Here is a 24,013-nt window from a genome sequence, read left to right as displayed (position 1 = left end):
TCCTGTCCCCTCTGCCCGGGGCTGCAGCCACCCAGCCGCACACCGCCCTCCGCTTCAGGTGCCCGCACCCACCGGCCCCGCTTTGGGCTCCGTGCCGTGCGTGCGTCTCTCAGCGGAGCAGGTCCGGGCCAGTGCCCGGTGCCGCAGTGCCCGGCAGCGCGGAGGGACGGGGCAGGGCAGCTCCTCCCTGCCGCTGCCGCCGCGCAGCGAGGGACCGCGGGACGTTCTGCTGGTGAGGGATTCCTGGGGTGCAGGTGGATGGGGAGCAGCTGCAGTTCCAGCTGCTCGGTTTGCTGTGTGTGGGAAGTGCCGGAACTTTGCATAGCGAAGGGGCCGGGAAACCGTGGCCCCGGCCAGGTGAGGGACACTGAGAGACACAGCAGGAGACGAGGATGAGGAGGAAGAGAGACTTTAGTGTGGACTTTGGTGTGCTTGGAACGGGAGGGGGGTCAAATTTCAGGGACCCTCTCTAGAGGCACCAGCTCGGGCTGTTTCTGTGTTCCTGCGCCTGCAGGAAGTGGATTTATCGAGGGAGACACCTGCGACTGTGTTCCGGTTTGGCCAAATTTAGAAATATACATCTGAGAGAAGGCACAAACCCCGCCCCCCCCCCCCCCCCCCCCCCCCCCCAGGTTCGGGAAAAAATAAATTTTCCTCGAAGGAAAGTGAAGGAGAGAAAACTGTTTATTTACCAAAGACACGGGAAAAGGAAAATAAGGCTAAATAATAAAATGTTTCGCTGTGGAGGAAAAACCTGGGAAAGTGTTAGAGTCCTCCCTTTGGTCTCCTCGGAGCTGGGGCTTGGGCCAGGCCCTCTGTGCCCAGTGGAAAGTCCTCCCGATGTGCTCTGAGGTTGAAAGCAGTCCAGTAGAAAAGGGAGAAAATCCGGAATTCCAGAGAAGGAAAAGCAAAATCCAACTCTCAGTCTCTCTCCGGAGAACAAGAAACTGAAAACAACTGGCCAAAAGCTGACTGGAAAGCAGCAAGCCGGGTGCTTCCTCGCTCCCCTGCCACAGCTGGGGTGGGGAAAAAAGTCACTATCTCTACTTGACCTTGAACAAGCTGCAAACTGCTTTGAAAAAGTTTTGCTCAGCTTTTCCTTCCCCCTCTCAGGCTCAGTTTAGAGGCATAGAAAAGCACAAAAATTAATTTTGGGCATAAGCAGCGATATGGGATACACATCATAAGGTCACCCCAAGACAGACTGTGCCATGGGAAAGCTGGGGTGGAAGCGGTGAGGAAGCGAGGTCTGGGTGTGGGAGTGTGTGTTTGGGGAGGCAGCGGGGCCAGCGCGGGTCACTGGAGCCGCGGCTGTGAAGGGGCGGCGGCGCCAGCAGCGAGAGTGGATTCCTGCGCTGGGAGCGTGCTGGCAGAGCCTGGTGAATGGTGAGACGGGGAAGTTTCCTGAAGCGCGCGGCTGCCGAGCTGCCGGGGGCCGGGGCGGCGGGGCAGGGGCAGCGCGGAGCCGCGGCGTTCTCGGTGGCAGCGCAGGTGTCAGAAGCCGCGTGCGGTCGATGGCGACGCCGGGAGCCGCCGGGGGGTGACCGCCTCCTTCCTGCACTGGCGGCGAGGCGAGCGCGGGGCCGCAGCTGCGGCAGCAGCGCCATGTGCCAGCGCCGCCGCGAGGGACCGGGGAGCCGGCAGCTGCCACCCCCGCGGGGGCTGCGGGCACGGCGGGCGGGGAGCACCCCAAGGATGGGGGCTTTGGGCTTTGCAGGTGCCGGGGCTGAGGGTGGTCACAGCGCGGCTTTTGGTGGGATTTGGGGTGCAGCGAGTCCCCATCAGTCAGGATGGCTGTGGGCAGGCTCCAGCAGCGGAGTTGGAGGCACGGGGGGGTAGAGGAAGGGCCCCCGCAGGCCAGGTGCTGTGGGGGGGCTGTCTCCCCCCGGGGACATCCGGGTGGCAGCCCACTGTGGCGGGCTGTGTGACGCCAGAAGCGGAGGCGAGCCTCATATTTGGGCACGGAGCAGGTTATTGGAGGCCGCGGCCCCGCAGCCAGGAGATGAGGCCCTGATAAAGGGTGCCCTGGTGCTGCTGCTGCCTCCGTTGGCTCGGGCGCTGCCGAGACATCCCCTGGCTGCGCGGGGGTCGGCGCCGGGGCCACGGGGCCAATGGCGGCGCTGGGGCTGCTGGTGTGCGCGCAGCTGTGTGCGGGTGAGCGCCGGGCGGCGGGAGCGGGGCCCGCGGCGGTGGCGGGCCCGGCTCAGCAGCCTCCGTGCCGCAGGCTCCGGGGAGCTGCGTCTGGTGGGCGGCGGCGGGCGCTGTGCCGGGCGCGTGGAGGTGAAGCACGGCGGGGAGTGGGGCTCCGTCTGCGTCTTCGACTTCCACAGGGAAGCCCGTTGGGCCATCGTGGTGTGCCGGCAGCTGGGCTGTGGCCGGGTGGCCAAGGCGTCCCCGTACGCCCCGTTCGGGCAGGGCACCGGGCGCATCTGGCTCCAGCCCTTCTGCCGCGGCACCGAGGAGGCGCTGGAGGAGTGTCCGCACTTCGGATGGGGCCAGCACTTCTGCGGCCACGAGTCGGATGCGGGGGTGACCTGCAGAGGTGAGGGGACGCGCTGGCGGTGCCGGGGCTGCCACGTTGTGCTTGAGCATCCCCGGCAGGGCTGAGCCGTGCCGGTGTCCCGGTGCAGATGCCGTGGAGCTGAGGCTGGCGGGCGGCGGCAGTCCCTGCGCCGGGAGGGTGGAAGTGAAGCTTCGGGGACGCTGGGGCTCGGTGGCAGATGACTTCTGGGACATGGAGGACGCCGAGGTTGTGTGCCAGCATCTGGGCTGTGGCTCGGCTGCCGGTGCCTACTTTGCCCGCGAGATCTTTGGCGCAGGGAATGGGCCCATCAATCTGGCCAATGTGGACTGCAAAGGAAATGAGTCCACTCTCTGGGACTGCGAGATCCGTGGCTGGGGTCCCTATTATTTCGACCATGATTGGGACACTGCTGTTACTTGCCAAGGTAGGAACCGGACTGGGGAGGATGTGGCACTTCATGCACATCCCCGAACACTGATCCTGCACTGCTCGCTCAGGATTTTCCCGGCTGGTCGGAGGTGATGGAGCGTGTGCCGGGCGGCTGGAGGTACGTCAGGGCCGGGCCTGGGTGGGTGTCTGCGAGGATCAGGTGGACATGAAGGTGGCGCAGGTGGTTTGCTGGGAGCTGGGCTGTGGAGCGGCGCTCTCCATCCCCGGCAGCGAGCAATTTGGGGCAGGATCGGGGCCGCTCTGGGACGGGGGCTTGCAGTGCAATGGCACCGAGCCCCTCCTCAGCGCCTGTGCCTGGCATCGGCCCCACAGCCAGGGCTGCAGCACCGGCCCTGCCAGCGTCATCTGCTCCCGTAAGTGCCGGGGACACCGGGGGCTGTTGGGCTCCCTGCGCCATCGCCCCCCTCAACGCCCTTTCTGCCACAGCCTACACGGGCTTCCGGCTGGGCAACAGCAGCTCGGGATGCACCGGGCGGGTGGAGGTGGCAGTGAGGGGGACGTGGGGCTCCGTGTGCGCCAGCGAGTGGGAGCTGGCCGATGCGCACGTCCTGTGCCGCCACCTGGGCTGCGGCCGCGCCTTCACCGTGCCCCCGGGAGGCTCCTTTGGCAGCGGGGACGGGCCACTGCGGCCGGACGCCTTCGGCTGCAGCGGGAGCGAGCGGCACCCGGGCGAGTGCCCCGTGGCCGTGCTGGGGAAGCCCCCCTGTGCCCCCGGAAACGCCGCTGCCGTCAACTGCTCAGGTGTGTACGGCACCTGCGGGAGGTGCATGAAGGGCTTTTTGGCCCCCCCAAGAATTGGGAGCAGAGGATGCAGGGATGTTTTGGAGTGAAGCATGGTCTGAGCCAGGTGCCACAGCCCCATGCTTCTGCTGGTGATTTTGCAGGTGTTGGTGGCTACGTCGAGTCCCTGCGGCTGGTGGAGGGTCAGAACTTGTGCGATGGGCGGCTGGAGGAGACCATAACCAGCCCGGCATGGCGCCGTGTGCCTGTGGAGCAGTGGAAGTCATGGGATGTCCACATGGTTTGCGCAGTGCTGGGCTGTGGCGTTCCCAAGGACGTTAACACCTCCTTGGGTACGGCCACTGTCGTGAGCAGCAGCCCCAGCGAGATGGACATCATGACTGAAGAGATGGACATTTTGGATGTGGGTTCTGCGCTGACCAGCAGCCGCCATGAGAAGATGGATGATGTAGTGGAGAACATGGACGATGTCTCAGGGATGGGCCCTGCACCAACCAGCAGCCCTGAGGGGATGGTCATCGTCTGCTCAGGTGGGTGTCCCGAGAAGGGCTGGAGGTGGCGGTGGCCCAGGCAGCCACCCCAACCCGGTGCTTCGGTGGCCGCAGGCAGCCGGCGGGTGAGGCTGGTGGGGAGTTCTGGGCGCTGCGCCGGGCGCGTGGAGGTCTATTCCGGTGGCACGTGGAGCGCCGTCTGCCAGGAAGGCTGGGAGCTGCGGGACGCCGCCGTTGTCTGCCGGGAGCTGGGCTGTGGCACGGCGCTGGAGGCACCGAGCTCGGCGCGCTTCGGTGCCGGCCCGGGGCCGCTGTGGCCGTACATCCCTGCCTGCTCCGGGAGCGAGGAGTCTGTCTGGGAATGCGGGCGTTCGGAAGGGCGCGAGTGCGGGCGTGGCGGCGGGGCAGGGGCCGTCTGCTCAGGTCAGTGCCGGGCACCCCGGATCGGGGTCCAGCAGAGCCCCCGGGGGGTTGCTGGCCGTGCCGTGACCGCCCTGCACCCCTTGCAGAGCAGCTCTCCGTGCGGCTGGCGGGCGGCCGCGGGCGCTGCCGCGGGTTCCTGGAGGTGTCCCACAACGGCACCTGGGGCCACGTGTGAGCCAACGGCACCAGCCCCGGCACCGCCAACACCGTCTGCCAACAGCTGGGCTGTGGGCCCCGGGGCTGGCTGTCGGCCGTCCCCGCCCAGCAGCCGGCCCCCGCCTGGCTGGCCTGGGTGGGCTGTGAGGACGGGGCCCGCTCGCTCTGGGGGTGCCCCTCGGCACCCTGGAATCTGCAGAGCTGCGGCCCAGGCGGGGACGCCCACGTGGCTTGTGATGGGGACAGTGATGGCATCGCTGAGACGGACACAACCCCCCATCCCGACGGTGCCACGAGCACAGGTAGCTGTGCCCGTGCCAGCACCCCCAAGGCCGGGATGGCTGGGATCGCGCTCCGCTCACTTCTTGCCCGTGTCCCCACACAGGTGTCCGTGGCAGCAGAGCCGCAGCGGTGACCGCGGGGACTGTGCCTGTGCCAACTGTCCTGTGCGTGGTGCTGGGGACGCTGCTGTGCGTGGCCCTGGGCGCCCTGGCCGTGCTGCTGTGCCGTGCCCGCGCCTGGCGCCGAGGTGGGTCCTGGCGGGTGGGGGCTGGCACAGACCCGGTTTGGGGGTTCCGGGGCTCCCGCGCTGCGGAACGGCTCAGAAGGTGGGCAGGGCTGCCCCCGCTGCCACCCACCCACCTGGCCAGGGCCCCAGGTAAACGCTGCGTCTCGTTCCAGGCCCTGGCAGAGCTGCAGATGCCGTCTCCAACGCTGTCTACGAGGAGCTGGACTACACCGCGATGCCGGAGTACCAGGAGGTGCCCAGTCGCCCGGGTGGGTGCAGTCCCTGTGCCCCAGCTCTGCCCGGAGAGGGGGCTCTGCCCCACAGCCCCATGGCAGCTCAGGGTCCTGGTGGCCCAGCAGTGGCTCCTCGCCAGGGGCTGGGGGTGTCCCTTGGTCCCACGGCAGCCCCGCTGTGTGGTGTGAGGTTGCGTCACCCTCGGTGCCGCTTGAGGCCACGCCCAAGTCCCTGTTTCTCCCCTGCAGGTTCCCTGTCAGAGGGGTCGGTGAAGAAGCTGCCCTATTACACCGGCGACAGCGTGGAGGGGAGTGACACCGAGGCAAGCCCAGGTAGGGCCACAGGGCAGGAAGCCAGTGGGGAGTGCTGGGGACATGGCACACACTCGGGCAGGGGAGCTGAGGGGACAAGTCCCCCTCTTGTTAGTGTGTAGCGAGCATGGCCTTTCCCTGTGGGACCCGAGCGCCACCAGCACATCCCGTGTGCTGGCAAGGCCGTTGAGCATGGCAGAGCCAGACCCCTGCCAGGGCCGCTGGGTCACTGCCATGGACCCTGTGCCTGTCCCAGAGCCCCCTGCCCGGCCCGAGCATGGAACCCCGTATGGCTACGACGATGCCCTGGGTGTGCCACAGGAGCCCCCTGCTCCCAGCACTGGGGACATGTCCGAGGGCGTGGCACAGAGGAGGTGGATCTGTGTCCTCCCCACAGGTAAGAGGGCTCACAGCTGCCCTGTCCCCTCTGCAGAGGCACTGCATGGCAGGCTTTGGCTGTGGGGGTGGGCAGGGATCCGGCTGCAGATCCATGGGTGCTGCAGCCAGACCCCAGGTGGGGTCTGTCCGGGGGGACGGGGAGCCGTCTGCCCCCTGCACCCTTCTGTGCTGTCCCCAAGGTGGGATCTACTCCCCTCCGAGTGCCCCAGGAGCCACCAGGACCCCCTCAGAACAGCCGCCGGTGCACACAGACTATGATGATGTCGGCAGCAGCGCCCTGGGGCCGTCGCCATGAGGATGCCGCAGCCCTGGGGACACGTGTGTGGCGCTGTGCTGGGGCCCTGTCCCCAGGAAGGGGTGGCCCTGCCCACAGAGGTCACCCCTCCCTGTGCAGCAGTGCAGGAAAACAGCTCCTGTGTAGGGATTTTCCTGGATTTCTGTCTGAATTTCCCTTTTCCTCTTATTAAAGACTCTCGTGGTTTGACGCTGGCGTGACGCCAGGCACCCAGAGGAGTTGCTTGCTCACCCTCCCCTGCCTCAGCTGGGCAGAGGAGAGAGGGAAAAAACACTTCAAGGGCAAAACAGGCTTAAGTTAAAGTTACAAAGTGAATGTATTGCTAACAGAATCAGAGGAGGATAATGAGAAGTAAAATAAACCCTCAAACACACCTTTTCTTCCCCCACCCCCTCCCTCCTTCCCCACGACAGCGCAGGGAGACAGGGCATGGGTGTTTGGTCATTTCAGCACCGAGATTTTCTTCTGCTGCTCCGGGAGAGGAGTCCTTCCTTCCCCTGTGAGCCTGTGGGGTCCCTCCCACAGGAGACAGTTCTCCACGAACCTCTCCCACGCGAGTCCACTCTCAGCAGCAGCAGCAGCAGCCACCCCGCCCCTGCTGCAGCGTGAGTCCCTCCCACGGGCACACAGCCCTCCCTAAACTGCTGCGCCGTGGGTCTCTTGCACGGGGTGCAGGGCCCCAAGGACAGGCTGCTCCACCTGGAAGCGGGATCCTCTCTCCCCACCGGGTATTCCACTGGAACACAGCCTCCTCCAGGCATCCACCTGCTCTGCCACGGGCACCATCTCCCCCAGGGGCTGCAGGTGGATCTCTGCATCCCCCGTGGATCCCCATGGGCTGCAGGGGCACAGCTGCTTCACCATGGTCGGCACCACGGCCTGCAGAGACACCTCGGCTCCGGCACCTGGAGCACCTCCTGCCCCTCCTTCTCCACTGACCGTGGTGTCCCATGTTGCTTTCCTCACATGTTCTCACCACCTCCTCTTCTCTGACTAGAAGGCAAAACTGTGTGACTTTGAATTTCTTCTTAAATATGTCATCACAGAGGTGTTACCAAGCTCTCTCATTGGCCCAGTTTTGGCCAGTAGCATGTCCATCTTCAGAGCCATCAGCCATTGGCTCTGCCGGACATGGTGAAAACTTGCAGGAGCTTCTCAAAGGAGCGTCCTCTGTGGGCCCCCCGCTCCCAGAAAGCAGGCCATGCAAAAGCAATACAAAACACAAACTGTCTGGATACTGTGTTCCAGGGCTGGGACCTCACTCCGGGGCTGGCACCTCCATCCCGGGTACATCAGCCATGCCTCGGGGACGTGGGGCAGGAACTGGAAGCACAGATGCATCCCTGGGCACGGTGGGCTAAAGGGGAAGGGCACAGGGAGATTGCTGGGCTTGGCCATGGCAGGGCCCTCACCCCAGGCTCCGCAGCGGGCAGGCGGGATGCCGCAGCTGCTGGCAGAGCTGCAGGATGCCGTGGGCTCCCAGCTCGTTGTCCCTCAGGTCCAGGCAGGTGAGACGGGGCCCCTGCAGCAGCCGCGCGGCCAGGGCTGGGCACAGCAGGCGCCCGACAGCCGGCAGCTGCCCAGCCTGTGGGGCCGAGGGAAACAGGGAAGGAGCGCTTTGGCCTCGGCTCGGTGAGCTGCCCCAGGTGGGAAGGGCGCAGCAGTGGCTGAGGTCCTCGCAGCAGCAGGGGCTGGCGAGGCGGGAATACCGCAGCCCAACGGGAAGTCTCGGGAAAGACCCTCAGAGCCGTCCAAGGGTCCCCAGAGGTATCCGTGGACCCGGAGAGCTCCTGTCCCCTCTGCCCGGGGCTGCAGCCACCCAGCCGCACACCGCCCTCCGCTTCGGGTGCCCGCACCCACCGGCCCCGCTTTGGGCTCCGTGCCGTGCGTGCGTCTCTCAGCGGAGCAGGTCCGGGCCAGTGCCCGGTGCCGCAGTGCCCGGCAGCGCGGAGGGACGGGGCAGGGCAGCTCCTCCCTGCCGCTGCCGCCGCGCAGCGAGGGACCGCGGGACGTTCTGCTGGTGAGGGATTCCTGGGGTGCAGGTGGATGGGGAGCAGCTGCAGTTCCAGCTGCTCGGTTTGCTGTGCGTGGGAAGTGCCGGAACTTTGCATAGCGAAGGGGCCGGGAAACCGTGGCCCCGGCCAGGTGAGGGACCCTGAGAGACACAGCTGGAGACGAAGATGAGGAGGAAGAGAGACTTCAGTGTGGACTTTGGAGTGCTTGTGACGGGAGGGGGGTCAAATCTCAGGGTCCCTCTCTGGAGGCACCAGCTCGGGCTGTTTCTGTGTTGCTGCGCCTGCAGGAAGTGGATTTATCGAGGGAGACAGCTGCGACTGTGCCATGGGAAAGCTGGGGTGGAAGCGGTGAGGAAGCGAGGTCTGGGTGTGGGAGTGTGTGTTTGGGGAGGCAGCGGGGCCAGCGCGGGTCACTGGAGCCACGGCTGTGAAGGGGCGGCGGCGCCAGCAGCGAGAGTGGATGCCTGCGCTGGGAGCGTGCTGGCAGAGCCTGGTGAATGGTGAGACGGGGAAGTTTCCTGAAGCGCGCGGCTGCCGAGCTGCCGGGGGCCGGGGCGGCGGGGCAGGGGCAGCGCGGAGCCGCGGCGTTCTCGGTGGCAGCGCAGGTGTCAGGAGCCGCGTGCGGTCGATGGCGACGCCGGGAGCCGCCGGGGGGTGACCGCCTCCTTCCTGCGCTGGCGGCGAGGCGAGCGCGGGGCCGCAGCTGCGGCAGCAGCGCCATGTGCCAGCGCCGCCGCGAGGGACCGGGGAGCCGGCAGCTGCCACCCCCGCGGGGGCTGCGGGCACGGCGGGCGGGGAGCACCCCAAGGATGGGGGCTTTGGGCTTTGCAGGTGCCGGGGCTGAGGGTGGTCGCAGCGCGGCTTTTGGTGGGATTTGGGGTGCAGCGTGTCCCCATCAGTCAGGATGGCTGTGGGCAGGCTCCAGCAGCGGAGTTGGAGGCACGGGGGGGTAGAGGAAGGGCCCCCGCAGGCCAGGTGCTGTGGGGGGGCTGTCTCCCCCCGGGGACATCCGGGTGGCAGCCCACTGTGGCGGGCTGTGTGACGCCAGAAGCGGAGGCGAGCCTCATATTTGGGCACGGAGCAGGTTATTGGAGGCCGCGGCCCCGCAGCCGGGAGATGAGGCCCTGATAAAGGGTGCCCTGGTGCTGCTGCTGCCTCCGTTGGCTCGGGCGCTGCCGAGACATCCCCTGGCTGCGCGGGGCTCGGCGCCGGGGCCATGGGGCCGATGGCGGCGCTGGGGCTGCTGGTGTGCGCGCAGCTGTGTGCGGGTGAGCGCCGGGCGGCGGGAGCGGGGCCCGCGGCGGTGGCGGGCCCGGCTCAGCAGCCTCCGTGCCGCAGGCTCCGGGGAGCTGCGTCTGGTGGGCGGCGGCGGGCGCTGTGCCGGGCGCGTGGAGGTGAAGCATGGCGGGGAGTGGGGCTCCGTCTGCGTCTACGACTTCGACTGGGAAGCCCATTGGGCCATCGTGGTGTGCCGGCAGCTGGGCTGTGGCCGGGTGGCCAAGGCGTCCACGTACGCCCCGTTCGGGCAGGGCACCGGGCGCATCTGGCTCCAGCCCTACTGCCGCGGCACCGAGGAGGCGCTGGAGAAGTGTCCGCACTTCGGGTGGGGCCAGCACTTCTGCGGCCACGAGTCGGATGTGGGGGTGACCTGCAGAGGTGAGGGGACGCGCTGGCAGTGCCGGGGCTGCCACGTTGTGCTTGAGCATCCCCGGCAGGGCTGAGCCGTGCCGGTGTCCCGGTGCAGATGCCGTGGAGCTGAGGCTGGCGGGCGGCGGCAGTCCCTGCGCCGGGAGGGTGGAAGTGAAGCTGCGGGGACGCTGGGGCTCGGTGGCAGATGACTTCTGGGACATGGAGGACGCCGAGGTTGTGTGCCAGCATCTGGGCTGTGGCTCGGCTGCCGGTGCCTACTCTGCCTTCGAGATCTTTGGTGCAGGGGATGGGCCCATCAATCTGGCCAGGGTGGAATGCAAAGGAAATGAGTCCACTCTCTGGGACTGCGGGATCCGTGGCTGGGGTCCCTATTATTTCGACCATGATTGGGACACTGCTGTTACTTGCCAAGGTAGGAACCGGACTGGGGAGGATGTGGCACTTCATGCACATCCCCGAACACTGATCCTGCACTGCTCGCGCAGGATTTTCCCGGCTGGTCGGAGGTGATGGAGCGTGTGCCGGGCGGCTGGAGGTACGTCAGGGCCGGGCCTGGGTGGGTGTCTGCGAGGATCAGGTGGACATGAAGGTGGCGCAGGTGGTTTGCCGGGAGCTGGGCTGTGGAGCGGCGCTCTCCATCCCCGGCAGCGAGCGATTTGGGGCAGGATCGGGGCCGCTCTGGGACGGGGGCTTGCAGTGCAATGGCACCGAGCCCCTCCTCAGCGCCTGTGCCCGGCATCGGCCCCACAGCCAGGGCTGCAGCACCGGCCCTGCCAGCGTCATCTGCTCCCGTAAGTGCCGGGGACACCGGGGGCTGTTGGGCTCCCTGCGCCATCGCCCCCCTCAACGCCCTTTCTGCCACAGCCTACACGGGCTTCCGGCTGGGCAACAGCAGCTCGGGATGCACCGGGCGGGTGGAGGTGGCAGTGAGGGGGACATGGGGCTCCGTGTGCGCCAGCGAGTGGGAGCTGGCCGATGCGCACGTCCTGTGCCGCCACCTGGGCTGCGGCCGCGCCTTCACCGTGCCCCCGGGAGGCTCCTTTGGCAGCGGGGACGGGCCACTGCGGCCGGGCGCCTTCGGCTGCAGCGGGAGCGAGCGGCACCTGGGCGAGTGCCCCGTGGCCGTGCTGGGGAAGCCCCCCTGTGCCCCCGGAAACGCCGCTGCCGTCAACTGCTCAGGTGTGTACGGCACCTGCGGGAGGTGCATGAAGGGCTTTTTGGCCCCCCCAAGAATTGGGAGCAGAGGATGCAGGGATGTTTTGGAGTGAAGCATGGTCTGAGCCAGGTGCCACAGCCCCATGCTTCTGCTGGTGATTTTGCAGGTGTTGGTGGCTTCGTCGAGTCCCTGCGGCTGGTAGAGGGTCAGAGCTTTTGCGATGGGCGGCTGGAGGAGACCATAACCAGCCCGGCATGGCACCGTGTGCCTGTGGAGCAGTGGAAGTCATGGGATGTCCACATGGTTTGCGCAGTGCTGGGCTGTGGCGTTCCCAAGGACGTTAACACCTCCTTGGGTACGGCCACTGTCGTGAGCAGCAGCCCCAGCGAGATGGACATCATGACTGAAGAGATGGACATTTTGGACGTGGGTTCTGCACTGACCAGCAGCCGCCATGAGAAGATGGATGATGTAGTGGAGAACACGGACGATGTCTCAGGGATGGGCCCTGCACCAACCAGCAGCCCTGAGGGGATGGTCATCGTCTGCTCAGGTGGGTGTCTCGAGAAGGGCTGGAGGTGGCGGTGGCCCAGGCAGCCACCCCATCCCGGTGTTTCGGTGGCCGCAGGCAGCCGGCGGGTGAGGCTGGTGGGGAGCTCTGGGCGCTGCGCCGGGCGTGTGGAGGTCTATTCCGGTGGCACGTGGAGCGCCGTCTGCCAGGAAGGCTGGGAGCTGCGGGACGCCGCCGTTGTCTGCCGGGAGCTGGGCTGTGGCACGGCGCTGGAGGCACCGAGCTCGGCGCGCTTCGGTGCCGGCCCGGGGCCGCTGTGGCCGTACATCCCCGACTGCTCCGGGAGCGAGGAGTCTCTCTGGGAATGCGGGCGTTCGGAAGGGCGCGAGTGCGGGCGTGGCGGCGGGGCAGGGGCCGTCTGCTCAGGTCAGTGCCGGGCACCCCAGATCGGGGTCCAGCAGAGCCCCCGGGGGGTTGCTGGCCGTGCCGTGACCGCCCTGCACCCCTTGCAGAGCAGCTCTCCGTGCGGCTGGCGGGCGGCCGCGGGCGCTGCCGCGGGTTCCTGGAGGTGTCCCACAACGGCACCTGGGGCCGCGTGTGCGCCAACGGCACCAGCCCCGGCACCGCCAACACCGTCTGCCAACAGCTGGGCTGTGGGCCCCGGGGCTGGCTGTCGGCCGTCCCCGCCCAGCAGCCGGCCCCCGCCTGGCTGGCCTGGGTGGGCTGTGAGGACGGGGCCCGCTCGCTCTGGGGGTGCCCCTCGGCACCCTGGAATCTGCAGAGCTGCGGCCCAGGCGGGGACGCCCACGTGGCTTGTGATGGGGACAGTGATGGCATCGCTGAGACGGACACTACCCCGCATCCCGACGGTGCCACGAGCACAGGTAGCTGTGCCCGTGCCAGCACCCCCAAGGCCGGGATGGCTGGGATCGCGCTCCGCTCACTTCTTGCCCGTGTCCCCACACAGGTGTCCGTGGCAGCACAGCCGCAGCGGTGACCGCGGGGACTGTGCCTGTGCCAACTGTCCTGTGCGTGGTGCTGGGGACGCTGCTGTGCGTGGCCCTGGGCGCCCTGGCCGTGCTGCTGTGCCGTGCCCGCGCCTGGCGCCGAGGTGGGTCCTGGCGGGTGGGGGCTGGCACAGACCCGGTTTGGGGGTTCTGGGGCTCCCGCGCTGCGGAACGGCTCAGAAGGTGGGCAGGGCTGCTCCCGCTGCCACCCACCCACCTGGCCAGGGCCCCAGGTAAACGCTGCGTCTCGTTCCAGGCCCTGGCAGAGCTGCAGATGCCGTCTCCAACGCTGTCTACGAGGAGCTGGACTACACCGCGATGCCGGAGTACCAGGAGGTGCCCAGTCGCCCGGGTGGGTGCAGTCCCTGTGCCCCAGCTCTGCCCGGAGAGGGGGCTCTGCCCCACAGCCCCATGGCAGCTCAGGGTCCTGGTGGCCCAGCAGTGGCTCCTCGCCAGGGGCTGGGGGTGTCCCTTGGTCCCACGGCAGCCCCGCTGTGTGGTGTGAGGTTGCGTCACCCTCGGTGCCGCTTGAGGCCACGCCCAAGTCCCTGTTTCTCCCCTGCAGGTTCCCTGTCAGAGGGGTCGGTGAAGAAGCTGCCCTATTACACCGGCGACAGCGTGGAGGGGAGTGACACGGAGGCAAGCCCAGGTAGGGCCACAGGGCAGGAAGCCAGGGGGGAGTGCTGGGGACATGGCACACACTCGGGCAGGGGAGCTGAGGGGACAAGTCCCCCTCTTGTTAGTGTGTAGCGAGCATGGCCTTTCCCTGTGGGACCCGAGCGCCACCAGCACATCCCGTGTGCTGGCAAGGCCGTTGAGCATGGCAGAGCCAGACCCCTGCCAGGGCCGCTGGGTCACTGCCATGGACCCTGTGCCTGTCCCAGAGCCCCCTGCCCGGCCCGAGCACGGAACCCCGGATGGCTACGACGATGCCCTGGGTGTGCCACAGGAGCCCCCTGCTCCCAGCACTGGGGACATCTCCGAGGGCGTGGCACAGAGGAGGTGGATCTGTGTCCTCCCCACAGGTAAGAGGGCTCACAGCTGCCCTGTCCCCTCTGCAGAGGCACTGCATGGCAGGCTTTGGCTGTGGGGGTGGGCAGGGATCCGGCTGCAGATCCATGGGTGCTGCAGCCAGACCCCAGGTGGGGTCTGTCCGGGAGGACGCGGAGCCGTCTGCCCCCTGCACCCTTCTGTGCTGTCCCCAAGGTGGGATCTACTCCCCTCCGAGTGCCCCAGGAGCCACCAGGACCCCCTCGGAACAGCCGCCGGTGCACACAGACTATGATGATGTCGGCAGCAGCGCCCTGGGGCCGTCGCCATGAGGATGCCGCAGCCCTGGGGACACGTGTGTGGCGCTGTGCTGGGGCCCTGTCCCCAGGAAGGGGTGGCCCTGCCCACAGAGGTCACCCCTCCCTGTGCAGCAGTGCAGGAAAACAGCTCCTGTGTAGGGATTTTCCTGGATTTCTGTCTGAATTTCCCTTTTCCTCTTATTAAAGACTCTCTTGGTTTGACGCTGGCGTGACGCCAGGCACCCAGAGGAGTTGCTTGCTCACCCTCCCCTGCCTCAGCTGGGCAGAGGAGAGAGGGAAAAAACACTTCAAGGGCAAAACAGGCTTAAGTTAAAGTTACAAAGTGAATGTATTGCTAACAGAATCAGAGGAGGATAATGAGAAGTAAAATAAACCCTCAAACACACCTTTTCTTCCCCCAGCCCCTCCCTCCTTCCCCCCGACAGCGCAGGGAGACAGGGCATGGGGGTTTGGTCATTTCAGCACCGAGATTTTCTTCTGCTGCTCCGGGAGAGGAGTCCTTCCTTCCCCTGTGAGCCTGTGGGGTCCCTCCCACAGGAGACAGTTCTCCACGAACCTCTCCCACGCGGGTCCACTCTCAGCAGCAGCAGCAGCAGCCACCCCGCCCCTGCTGCAGCGTGAGTCCCTCCCACGGGCACACAGCCCTCCCTAAACTGCTGCGCCGTGGGTCTCTTGCACGGGGTGCAGGGCCCCAAGGACAGGCTGCTCCACCTGGAAGCGGGGCCCTCTCTCCCCACCGGGTATTCCACTGGAACACAGCCTCCTCCAGGCATCCACCTGCTCTGCCACGGGCACCATCTCCCCCAGGGGCTGCAGGTGGATCTCTGCATCCCCCGTGGATCCCCATGGGCTGCAGGGGCACAGCTGCTTCACCATGGTCGGCACCACGGCCTGCAGAGGCACCTCGGCTCCGGCACCTGGAGCACCTCCTGCCCCTCCTTCTCCACTGACCGTGGTGTCCCATGTTGCTTTCCTCACATGTTCTCACCACCTCCTCTTCTCTGACTAGAAGGCAAAACTGTGTGACTTTGAATTTCTTCTTAAATATGTCATCACAGAGGTGTTACCAAGCTCTCTCATTGGCCCAGTTTTGGCCAGTAGCATGTCCATCTTCAGAGCCATCAGCCATTGGCTCTGCCGGACATGGTGAAAACTTGCAGGAGCTTCTCAAAGGAGCGTCCTCTGTGGGCCCCCCGCTCCCAGAAAGCAGGCCATGCAAAAGCAATACAAAACACAAACTGTCTGGATACTGTGTTCCAGGGCTGGGACCTCACTCCGGGGCTGGCACCTCCATCCCGGGTACATCAGCCATGCCTCGGGGACGTGGGGCAGGAATTGGAAGCACAGATGCATCCCTGGGCACGGTGGGCTAAAGGGGAAGGGCACAGGGAGATTGCTGGGCTTGGCCATGGCAGGGCCCTCACCCCAGGCTCCGCAGCGGGCAGGCGGGATGCCGCAGCTGCTGGCAGAGCTGCAGGATGCCGTGGGCTCCCAGCTCGTTGTCCCTCAGGTCCAGGCAGGTGAGACGGGGCCCCTGCAGCAGCCGCGCGGCCAGGGCTGGGCACAGCAGGCGCCCGACAGCCGGCAGCTGCCCAGCCTGTGGGGCCGAGGGAAACAGGGAAGGAGCGCTTTGGCCTCGGCTCGGTGAGCTGCCCCAGGTGGGAAGGGCGCAGCAGTGGCTGAGGTCCTCGCAGCAGCAGGGGCTGGCGAGGCGGGAATACCGCAGCCCAACGGGAAGTCTCGGGAAAGACCCTCAGAGCCGTCCAAGGGTCCCCAGAGGTATCCGTGGGCCCGGAGAGCTCCTGTCCCCTCTGCCCGGGGCTGCAGCCACCCAGCCGCACACCGCCCTCCGCTTCGGGTGCCCGCACCCACCGGCCCCGCTTTGGGCTCCGTGCCGTGCGTGCGTCTCTCAGCGGAGCAGGTCCGGGCCACTGCCCGGTGCCGCAGTGCCCGGCAGCGCGGAGGGACGGGGCAGGGCAGCTCCTCCCTGCCGCTGCCGCCGCGCAGCGAGGGACCGCGGGACGTTCTGCTGGTGAGGGATTCCTGGGGTGCAGGTGGATGGGGAGCAGCTGCTGTTCCAGCTGCTCGGTTTGCTGTGTGTGGGAAGTGCCGGAACTTTGCATAGCGAAGGGGCCGGGAAACCGTGGCCCCGGCCAGGTGAGGGACACTGAGAGACACAGCTGGAGACGAAGATGAGGAGGAAGAGAGACTTCAGTGTGGACTTTGGTGTGCTTGTGACGGGAGGGGGGTCAAATCTCAGGGTCCCTCTCTGGAGGCACCAGCTCGGGCTGTTTCTGTGTTGCTGCGCCTGCAGGAAGTGGATTTATCGAGGGAGACAGCTGCGACTGTGCCATGGGAAAGCTGGGGTGGAAGCGGTGAGGAAGCGAGGTCTGGGTGTGGGAGTGTGTGTTTGGGGAGGCAGCGGGGCCAGCGCGGGTCACTGGAGCCGCGGCTGTGAAGGGGCGGCGGCGCCAGCAGCGAGAGTGGATTCCTGCGCTGGGAGCGTGCTGGCAGAGCCTGGTGAATGGTGAGACGGGGAAGTTTCCTGAAGCGCGCGGCTGCCGAGCTGCCGGGGGCCGGGGCGGCGGGGCAGGGGCAGCGCGGAGCCGCGGCGTTCTCGGTGGCAGCGCAGGTGTCAGGAGCCGCGTGCGGTCGATGGCGACGCCGGGAGCCGCCGGGGGGTGACCGCCTCCTTCCTGCGCTGGCGGCGAGGCGAGCGCGGGGCCGCAGCTGCGGCAGCAGCGCCATGTGCCAGCGCCGCCGCGAGGGACCGGGGAGCCGGCAGCTGCCACCCCCGCGGGGGCTGCGGGCACGGCGGGCGGGGAGCACCCCAAGGATGGGGGCTTTGGGCTTTGCAGGTGCCGGGGCTGAGGGTGGTCGCAGCGCGGCTTTTGGTGGGATTTGGGGTGCAGCGTGTCCCCATCAGTCAGGATGGCTGTGGGCAGGCTCCAGCAGCGGAGTTGGAGGCACGGGGGGGTAGAGGAAGGGCCCCCGCAGGCCAGGTGCTGTGGGGGGGCTGTCTCCCCCCGGGGACATCCGGGTGGCAGCCCACTGTGGCGGGCTGTGTGACGCCAGAAGCGGAGGCGAGCCTCATATTTGGGCACGGAGCAGGTTATTGGAGGCCGCGGCCCCGCAGCCGGGAGATGAGGCCCTGATAAAGGGTGCCCTGGTGCTGCTGCTGCCTCCGTTGGCTCGGGCGCTGCCCAGACATCCCCTGGCTGCGCGGGGCTCGGCGCCGGGGCCATGGGGCCGATGGCGGCGCTGGGGCTGCTGGTGTGCGCGCAGCTGTGTGCGGGTGAGCGCCGGGCGGCGGGAGCGGGGCCCGCGGCGGTGGCGGGCCCGGCTCAGCAGCCTCCGTGCCGCAGGCTCCGGGGAGCTGCGTCTGGTGGGCGGCGGCGGGCGCTGTGCCGGGCGCGTGGAGGTGAAGCACGGCGGGGAGTGGGGCTCCGTCTGCGTCTTCGACTTCGACTGGGAAGCCCGTTGGGCCATCGTGGTGTGCCGGCAGCTGGGCTGTGGCCGGGTGGCCAAGGCGTCCACGTACGCCCCATTCGGGCAGGGCACCGGGCGCATCTGGCTCCAGCCCTTCTTCTGCCGTGGCACCGAGGAGGCGCTGGAGGACTGTCCGCACTTCGGGTGGGGACAGCACTTCTGCGGCCACGAGTCGGATGTGGGGGTGACCTGCAGAGGTGAGGGGACGCGCTGGCGGTGCCAAGGCTGCCACGTTGTGCTTGAGCATCCCCAGCAGGGCTGAGCCGTGCCGGTGTCCCGGTGCAGATGCCGTGGAGCTGAGGCTGGCGGGCGGCGGCAGTCCCTGCGCCGGGAGGGTGGAAGTGAAGCTGCGGGGACGCTGGGGCTCGGTGGGAGATGACTTCTGGGACATGGAGGACGCCGAGGTGGTGTGCCAGCATCTGGGCTGTGGCTCGGCTGCCGGTGCCTACTCTGCCCTGGAGCGCTTTGGTGCAGGGGATGGGCCCATCAATCTGGCCAGGGTGGACTGCAAAGGAAATGAGTCCACTCTCTGGGACTGCGAGATCCGTGGCTGGGGGCCCTATGGCAGCCTCCATAACTTCGACACTGCTGTTACTTGCCAAGGTAGGAACCGGACTGGGGAGGATGTGGCACTTCATGCACATCCCCGAACACTGATCCTGCACTGCTCGCTCAGGATTTTCCCGGCTGGTCGGAGGTGATGGAGCGTGTGCCGGGCGGCTGGAGGTACGTCAGGGCCGGGCCTGGGTGGGTGTCTGCGAGGATCAGGTGGACATGAAGGTGGCGCAGGTGGTTTGCCGGGAGCTGGGCTGTGGAGCGGCGCTCTCCATCCCCGGCAGCGAGCGATTTGGGGCAGGATCGGGGCCGCTCTGGGACGGGGGCTTGCAGTGCAATGGCACCGAGCCCCTCCTCAGCGCCTGTGCCCGGCATCGGCCCCACAGCCAGGGCTGCAGCACCGGCCCTGCCAGCGTCATCTGCTCCCGTAAGTGCCGGGGACACCGGGGGCTGTTGGGCTCCCTGCGCCATCGCCCCCCTCAACGCCCTTTCTGCCACAGCCTACACGGGCTTCCGGCTGGGCAACAGCAGCTCGGGATGCACCGGGCGGGTGGAGGTGGCAGTGAGGGGGACGTGGGGCTCCGTGTGCGCCAGCGAGTGGGAGCTGGCCGATGCGCACGTCCTGTGCCGCCACCTGGGCTGCGGCCGCGCCTTCACCGTGCCCCCGGGAGGCTCCTTTGGCAGCGGGGACGGGCCACTGCGGCCGGACGCCTTCGGCTGCAGCGGGAGCGAGCGGCACCCGGGCGAGTGCCCCGTGGCCGTGCTGGGGAAGCCCCCCTGTGCCCCCGGAAACGCCGCTGCCGTCAACTGCTCAGGTGTGTACGGCACCTGCGGGAGGTGCTTTAAGGGCTATTGGGACCCCCTAAGAATTGGGAGCAGAGGATGCAGGGATGTTTTGGAGTGAAGCATGGTCTGAGCCAGGTGCCACAGCCCCATGCTTCTGCTGGTGATTTTGCAGGTGTTGGTGGCTTCGTCGAGTCCCTGCGGCTGGTGGAGGGTCAGAGCTTTTGCGATGGGCGGCTGGAGGAGACCATAACCAGCCCGGCATGGCGCCGTGTGCCTGTGGAGCAGTGGAAGTCATGGGATGTCCACATGGTTTGCGCAGTGCTGGGCTGTGGCGTTCCCAAGGACGTTAACACCTCCTTGGGTACGGCCACTGTCGTGAGCAGCAGCCCCAGCGAGATGGACATCATGACTGAAGAGATGGACATTTTGGACGTGGGTTCTGCACTGACCAGCAGCCGCCATGAGAAGATGGATGATGTAGTGGAGAACACGGACGATGTCTCAGGGATGGGCCCTGCACCAACCAGCAGCCCTGAGGGGATGGTCATCGTCTGCTCAGGTGGGTGTCCCGAGAAGGGCTGGAGGTGGCGGTGGCCCAGGCAGCCACCCCATCCCGGTGTTTCGGTGGCCGCAGGCAGCCGGCGGGTGAGGCTGGTGGGGAGCTCTGGGCGCTGCGCCGGGCGCGTGGAGGTCTATTCCGGTGGCACGTGGAGCGCCGTCTGCCAGGAAGGCTGGGAGCTGCGGGACGCCGCCGTTGTCTGCCGGGAGCTGGGCTGTGGCACGGCGCTGGAGGCACCGAGCTCGGCGCGCTTCGGTGCTGGCCCGGGGCCGCTGTGGCCGTACATCCCCGACTGCTCCGGGAGCGAGGAGTCTCTCTGGGAATGCGGGCGTTCGGAAGGGCGCGAGTGCGGGCGTGGCGGCGGGGCAGGGGCCGTCTGCTCAGGTCAGTGCCGGGCACCCCAGATCGGGGTCCAGCAGAGCCCCCGGGGGGTTGCTGGCCGTGCCGTGACCGCCCTGCACCCCTTGCAGAGCAGCTCTCCGTGCGGCTGGCGGGCGGCCGCGGGCGCTGCCGCGGGTTCCTGGAGGTGTCCCACAACGGCACGTGGGGCCGCGTGTGCGCCGACGGCACCAGCCCCGGCACCGCCAACACCGTCTGCCAACAGCTGGGCTGTGGGCCCCGGGGCTGGCTGTCGGCCGTCCCCGCCCAGCAGCCGGCCCCCGCCTGGCTGGCCTGGGTGGGCTGTGAGGACGGGGCCCGCTCGCTCTGGGGGTGCCCCTCGGCACCCTGGAATCTGCAGAGCTGCGGCCCAGGCGGGGACGCCCACGTGGCTTGTGATGGGGACAGTGATGGCATCGCTGAGACGGACACTACCCCGCATCCCGACGGTGCCACGAGCACAGGTAGCTGTGCCCGTGCCAGCACCCCCAAGGCCGGGATGGCTGGGATCGCGCTCCGCTCACTTCTTGCCCGTGTCCCCACACAGGTGTCCGTGGCAGCACAGCCGCAGCGGTGACCGCGGGGACTGTGCCTGTGCCAACTGTCCTGTGCGTGGTGCTGGGGACGCTGCTGTGCGTGGCCCTGGGCGCCCTGGCCGTGCTGCTGTGCCGTGCCCGCGCCTGGCGCCGAGGTGGGTCCTGGCGGGTGGGGGCTGGCACAGACCCGGTTTGGGGGTTCCGGGGCTCCCGCGCTGCGGAACGGCTCAGAAGGTGGGCAGGGCTGCTCCCGCTGCCACCCACCCACCTGGCCAGGGCCCCAGGTAAACGCTGCGTCTCGTTCCAGGCCCTGGCAGAGCTGCAGATGCCGTCTCCAACGCTGTCTACGAGGAGCTGGACTACACCGCGATGCCGGAGTACCAGGAGGTGCCCAGTCGCCCGGGTGGGTGCAGTCCCTGTGCCCCAGCTCTGCCCGGAGAGGGGGCTCTGCCCCACAGCCCCATGGCAGCTCAGGGTTTCGGTGGCCCAGCAGTGGCTCCTTGCCAGGTGCTGGGGGTGTTCCTCGGTCCCACGGCAGCCCCGCTGTGTGGTGTGAGGTTGCGTCACCCTCGGTGCCGCTTGAGGCCACGCCCAAGTCCCTGTTTCTCCCCTGCAGGTTCCCTGTCAGAGGGGTCGGTGAAGAAGCTGCCCTATTACACCGGCGACAGCGTGGAGGGGAGTGACACCGAGGCAAGCCCAGGTAGGGCCACAGGGCAGGAAGCCAGTGGGGAGTGCTGGGGACATGGCACACACTCGGGCAGGGGAGCTGAGGGGACAAGTCCCCCTCTTGTTAGTGTGTAGCAAGCGTGGCCACTAGCACATCCCCGGTGGCAAGGCCGTTGAGCATGGCAGAGCCAGGGCCGCTGGGTCACTGCCATGGACCCTGTGCCTGTCCCAGAGCCCCCTGCCCGGCCCGAGCACGGAACCCCGGATGGCTACGACGATGCCCTGGGTGTGCCACAGGAGCCCCCTGCTCCCAGCACTGGGGACATCTCCGAGGGCGTGGCACAGAGGAGGTGGATCTGTGTCCTCCCCACAGGTAAGAGGGCTCACAGCTGCCCTGTCCCCTCTGCAGAGGCACTGCATGGCAGGCTTTGGCTGTGGGGGTGGGCAGGGATCCGGCTGCAGATCCATGGGTGCTGCAGCCAGACCCCAGGTGGGGCCTGTCCGGGGGGACGCGGAGCCGTCTGCCCCCTGCACCCTTCTGTGCTGTCCCCAAGGTGGGATCTACTCCCCTCCGAGTGCCCCAGGAGCCACCAGGACCCCCTCGGAACAGCCGCCGGTGCACACAGACTATGATGATGTCGGCAGCAGCGCCCTGGGGCCGTCGCCATGAGGATGCCGCAGCCCTGGGGACACGTGTGTGGCGCTGTGCTGGGGCCCTGTCCCCAGGAAGGGGTGGCCCTGCCCACAGAGGTCACCCCTCCCTGTGCAGCAGTGCAGGAAAACAGCTCCTGTGTAGGGATTTTCCTGGATTTCTGTCTGAATTTCCCTTTTCCTCTTATTAAAGACTCTCGTGGTTTGACGCTGGCGTGACGCCAGGCACCCAGAGGAGTTGCTTGCTCACCCTCCCCTGCCTCAGCTGGGCAGAGGAGAGAGGGAAAAAACACTTCAAGGGCAAAACAGGCTTAAGTTAAAGTTACAAAGTGAATGTATTGCTAACAGAATCAGAGGAGGATAATGAGAAGTAAAATAAACCCTCAAACACACCTTTTCTTCCCCCAGCCCCTCCCTCCTTCCCCACGACAGCGCAGGGAGACAGGGCATGGGGGTTTGGTCATTTCAGCACCGAGATTTTCTTCTGCTGCTCCGGGAGAGGAGTCCTTCCTTCCCCTGTGAGCCTGTGGGGTCCCTCCCACAGGAGACAGTTCTCCACGAACCTCTCCCACGCGGGTCCACTCTCAGCAGCAGCAGCAGCAGCAGCCACCCCGCCCCTGCTGCAGCGTGAGTCCCTCCCACGGGCACACAGCCCTCCCTAAACTGCTGCGCCGTGGGTCTCTTGCACGGGGTGCAGGGCCCCAAGGACAGGCTGCTCCACCTGGAAGCGGGGCCCTCTCTCCCCACCGGGTGTTCCACTGGAACACAGCCTCCTCCAGGCATCCACCTGCTCTGCCACGGGCACCATCTCCCCCAGGGGCTGCAGGTGGATCTCTGCATCCCCCGTGGATCCCCATGGGCTGCAGGGGCACAGCTGCTTCACCATGGTCGGCACCACGGCCTGCAGAGGCACCTCGGCTCCGGCACCTGGAGCACCTCCTGCCCCTCCTTCTCCACTGACCGTGGTGTCCCATGTTGCTTTCCTCACATGTTCTCACCACCTCCTCTTCTCTGACTAGAAGGCAAAACTGTGTGACTTTGAATTTCTTCTTAAATATGTCATCACAGAGGTGTTACCAAGCTCTCTCATTGGCCCAGTTTTGGCCAGTAGCATGTCCATCTTCAGAGCCATCAGCCATTGGCTCTGCCGGACATGGTGAAAACTTGCAGGAGCTTCTCAAAGGAGCGTCCTCTGTGGGCCCCCCGCTCCCAGAAAGCAGGCCATGCAAAAGCAATACAAAACACAAACTGTCTGGATACTGTGTTCCAGGGCTGGGACCTCACTCCGGGGCTGGCACCTCCATCCCGGGTACATCAGCCATGCCTCGGGGACGTGGGGCAGGAACTGGAAGCACAGATGCATCCCTGGGCACGGTGGGCTAAAGGGGAAGGGCACAGGGAGATTGCTGGGCTTGGCCATGGCAGGGCCCTCACCCCAGGCTCCGCAGCGGGCAGGCGGGATGCCGCAGCTGCTGGCAGAGCTGCAGGATGCCGTGGGCTCCCAGCTCGTTGTCCCTCAGGTCCAGGCAGGTGAGACGGGGCCCCTGCAGCAGCCGCGCGGCCAGGGCTGGGCACAGCAGGCGCCCGACAGCCGGCAGCTGCCCAGCCTGTGGGGCCGAGGGAAACAGGGAAGGAGCGCTTTGGCCTCGGCTCGGTGAGCTGCCCCAGGTGGGAAGGGCGCAGCAGTGGCTGAGGTCCTCGCAGCAGCAGGGGCTGGAGAGGCGGGAATACCGCAGCCCAACGGGAAGTCTCGGGAAAGACCCTCAGAGCCGTCCAAGGGTCCCCAGAGGTATCCGTGGGCCCGGAGAGCTCCTGTCCCCTCTGCCCGGGGCTGCAGCCACCCAGCCGCACACCGCCCTCCGCTTCGGGTGCCCGCACCCACCGGCCCCGCTTTGGGCTCCGTGCCGTGCGTGCGTCTCTCAGCGGAGCAGGTCCGGGCCACTGCCCGGTGCCGCAGTGCCCGGCAGCGCGGAGGGACGGGGCAGGGCAGCTCCTCCCTGCCGCTGCCGCCGCGCAGCGAGGGACCGCGGGACGTTCTGCTGGTGAGGGATTCCTGGGGTGCAGGTGGATGGGGAGCAGCTGCAGTTCCAGCTGCTCGGTTTGCTGTGCGTGGGAAGTGCCGGAACTTTGCATAGCGAAGGGGCCGGGAAACCGTGGCCCCGGCCAGGTGAGGGACCCTGAGAGACACAGCTGGAGACGAAGATGAGGAGGA

The 24,013-nt window shown here is 67.2% G+C and overlaps 1 protein-coding gene across 1 annotated transcript; it reads left to right on the top strand.

Annotated features, from left to right (window-relative positions):
• The first annotated feature begins 2,480 nt into the window (after positions 1–2,480).
• Positions 2,481–22,014, top strand: LOC125327688. The gene is given in 38 exon segments (XM_048307475.1): positions 2,481–2,542; positions 2,631–2,948; positions 3,022–3,327; positions 3,401–3,765; positions 3,768–4,245; positions 4,321–5,328; positions 5,467–5,562; positions 5,776–5,859; positions 6,095–6,235; positions 6,417–6,499; positions 7,950–8,164; positions 8,348–8,552; positions 9,501–10,203; positions 10,292–10,609; positions 10,683–10,988; positions 11,062–11,376; positions 11,520–11,906; positions 11,982–12,290; positions 12,377–12,748; positions 12,832–12,975; positions 13,128–13,223; positions 13,437–13,520; positions 13,756–13,896; positions 14,078–14,160; positions 15,611–15,825; positions 16,566–16,708; positions 17,547–17,867; positions 17,956–18,273; positions 18,347–18,652; positions 18,726–19,040; positions 19,184–19,570; positions 19,646–19,954; positions 20,041–20,412; positions 20,496–20,639; positions 20,792–20,887; positions 21,101–21,184; positions 21,383–21,523; positions 21,705–22,014. Coding segments are annotated over 37 exon segments (9,720 nt in total). The 5' UTR covers positions 2,481–2,542; positions 2,631–2,734; the 3' UTR covers positions 21,821–22,014.
• The last annotated feature ends 1,999 nt before the right edge of the window (positions 22,015–24,013 follow it).

Source organism: Corvus hawaiiensis, chromosome 6 (assembly GCF_020740725.1).
Source record: "Corvus hawaiiensis isolate bCorHaw1 chromosome 6, bCorHaw1.pri.cur, whole genome shotgun sequence".
In the NCBI taxonomy this organism is placed as follows: Eukaryota; Metazoa; Chordata; class Aves; order Passeriformes; family Corvidae; genus Corvus; species Corvus hawaiiensis.
Note: the sequence above shows the minus strand (reverse complement) of the source record. Positions and strands in the feature narration are given on the sequence as shown.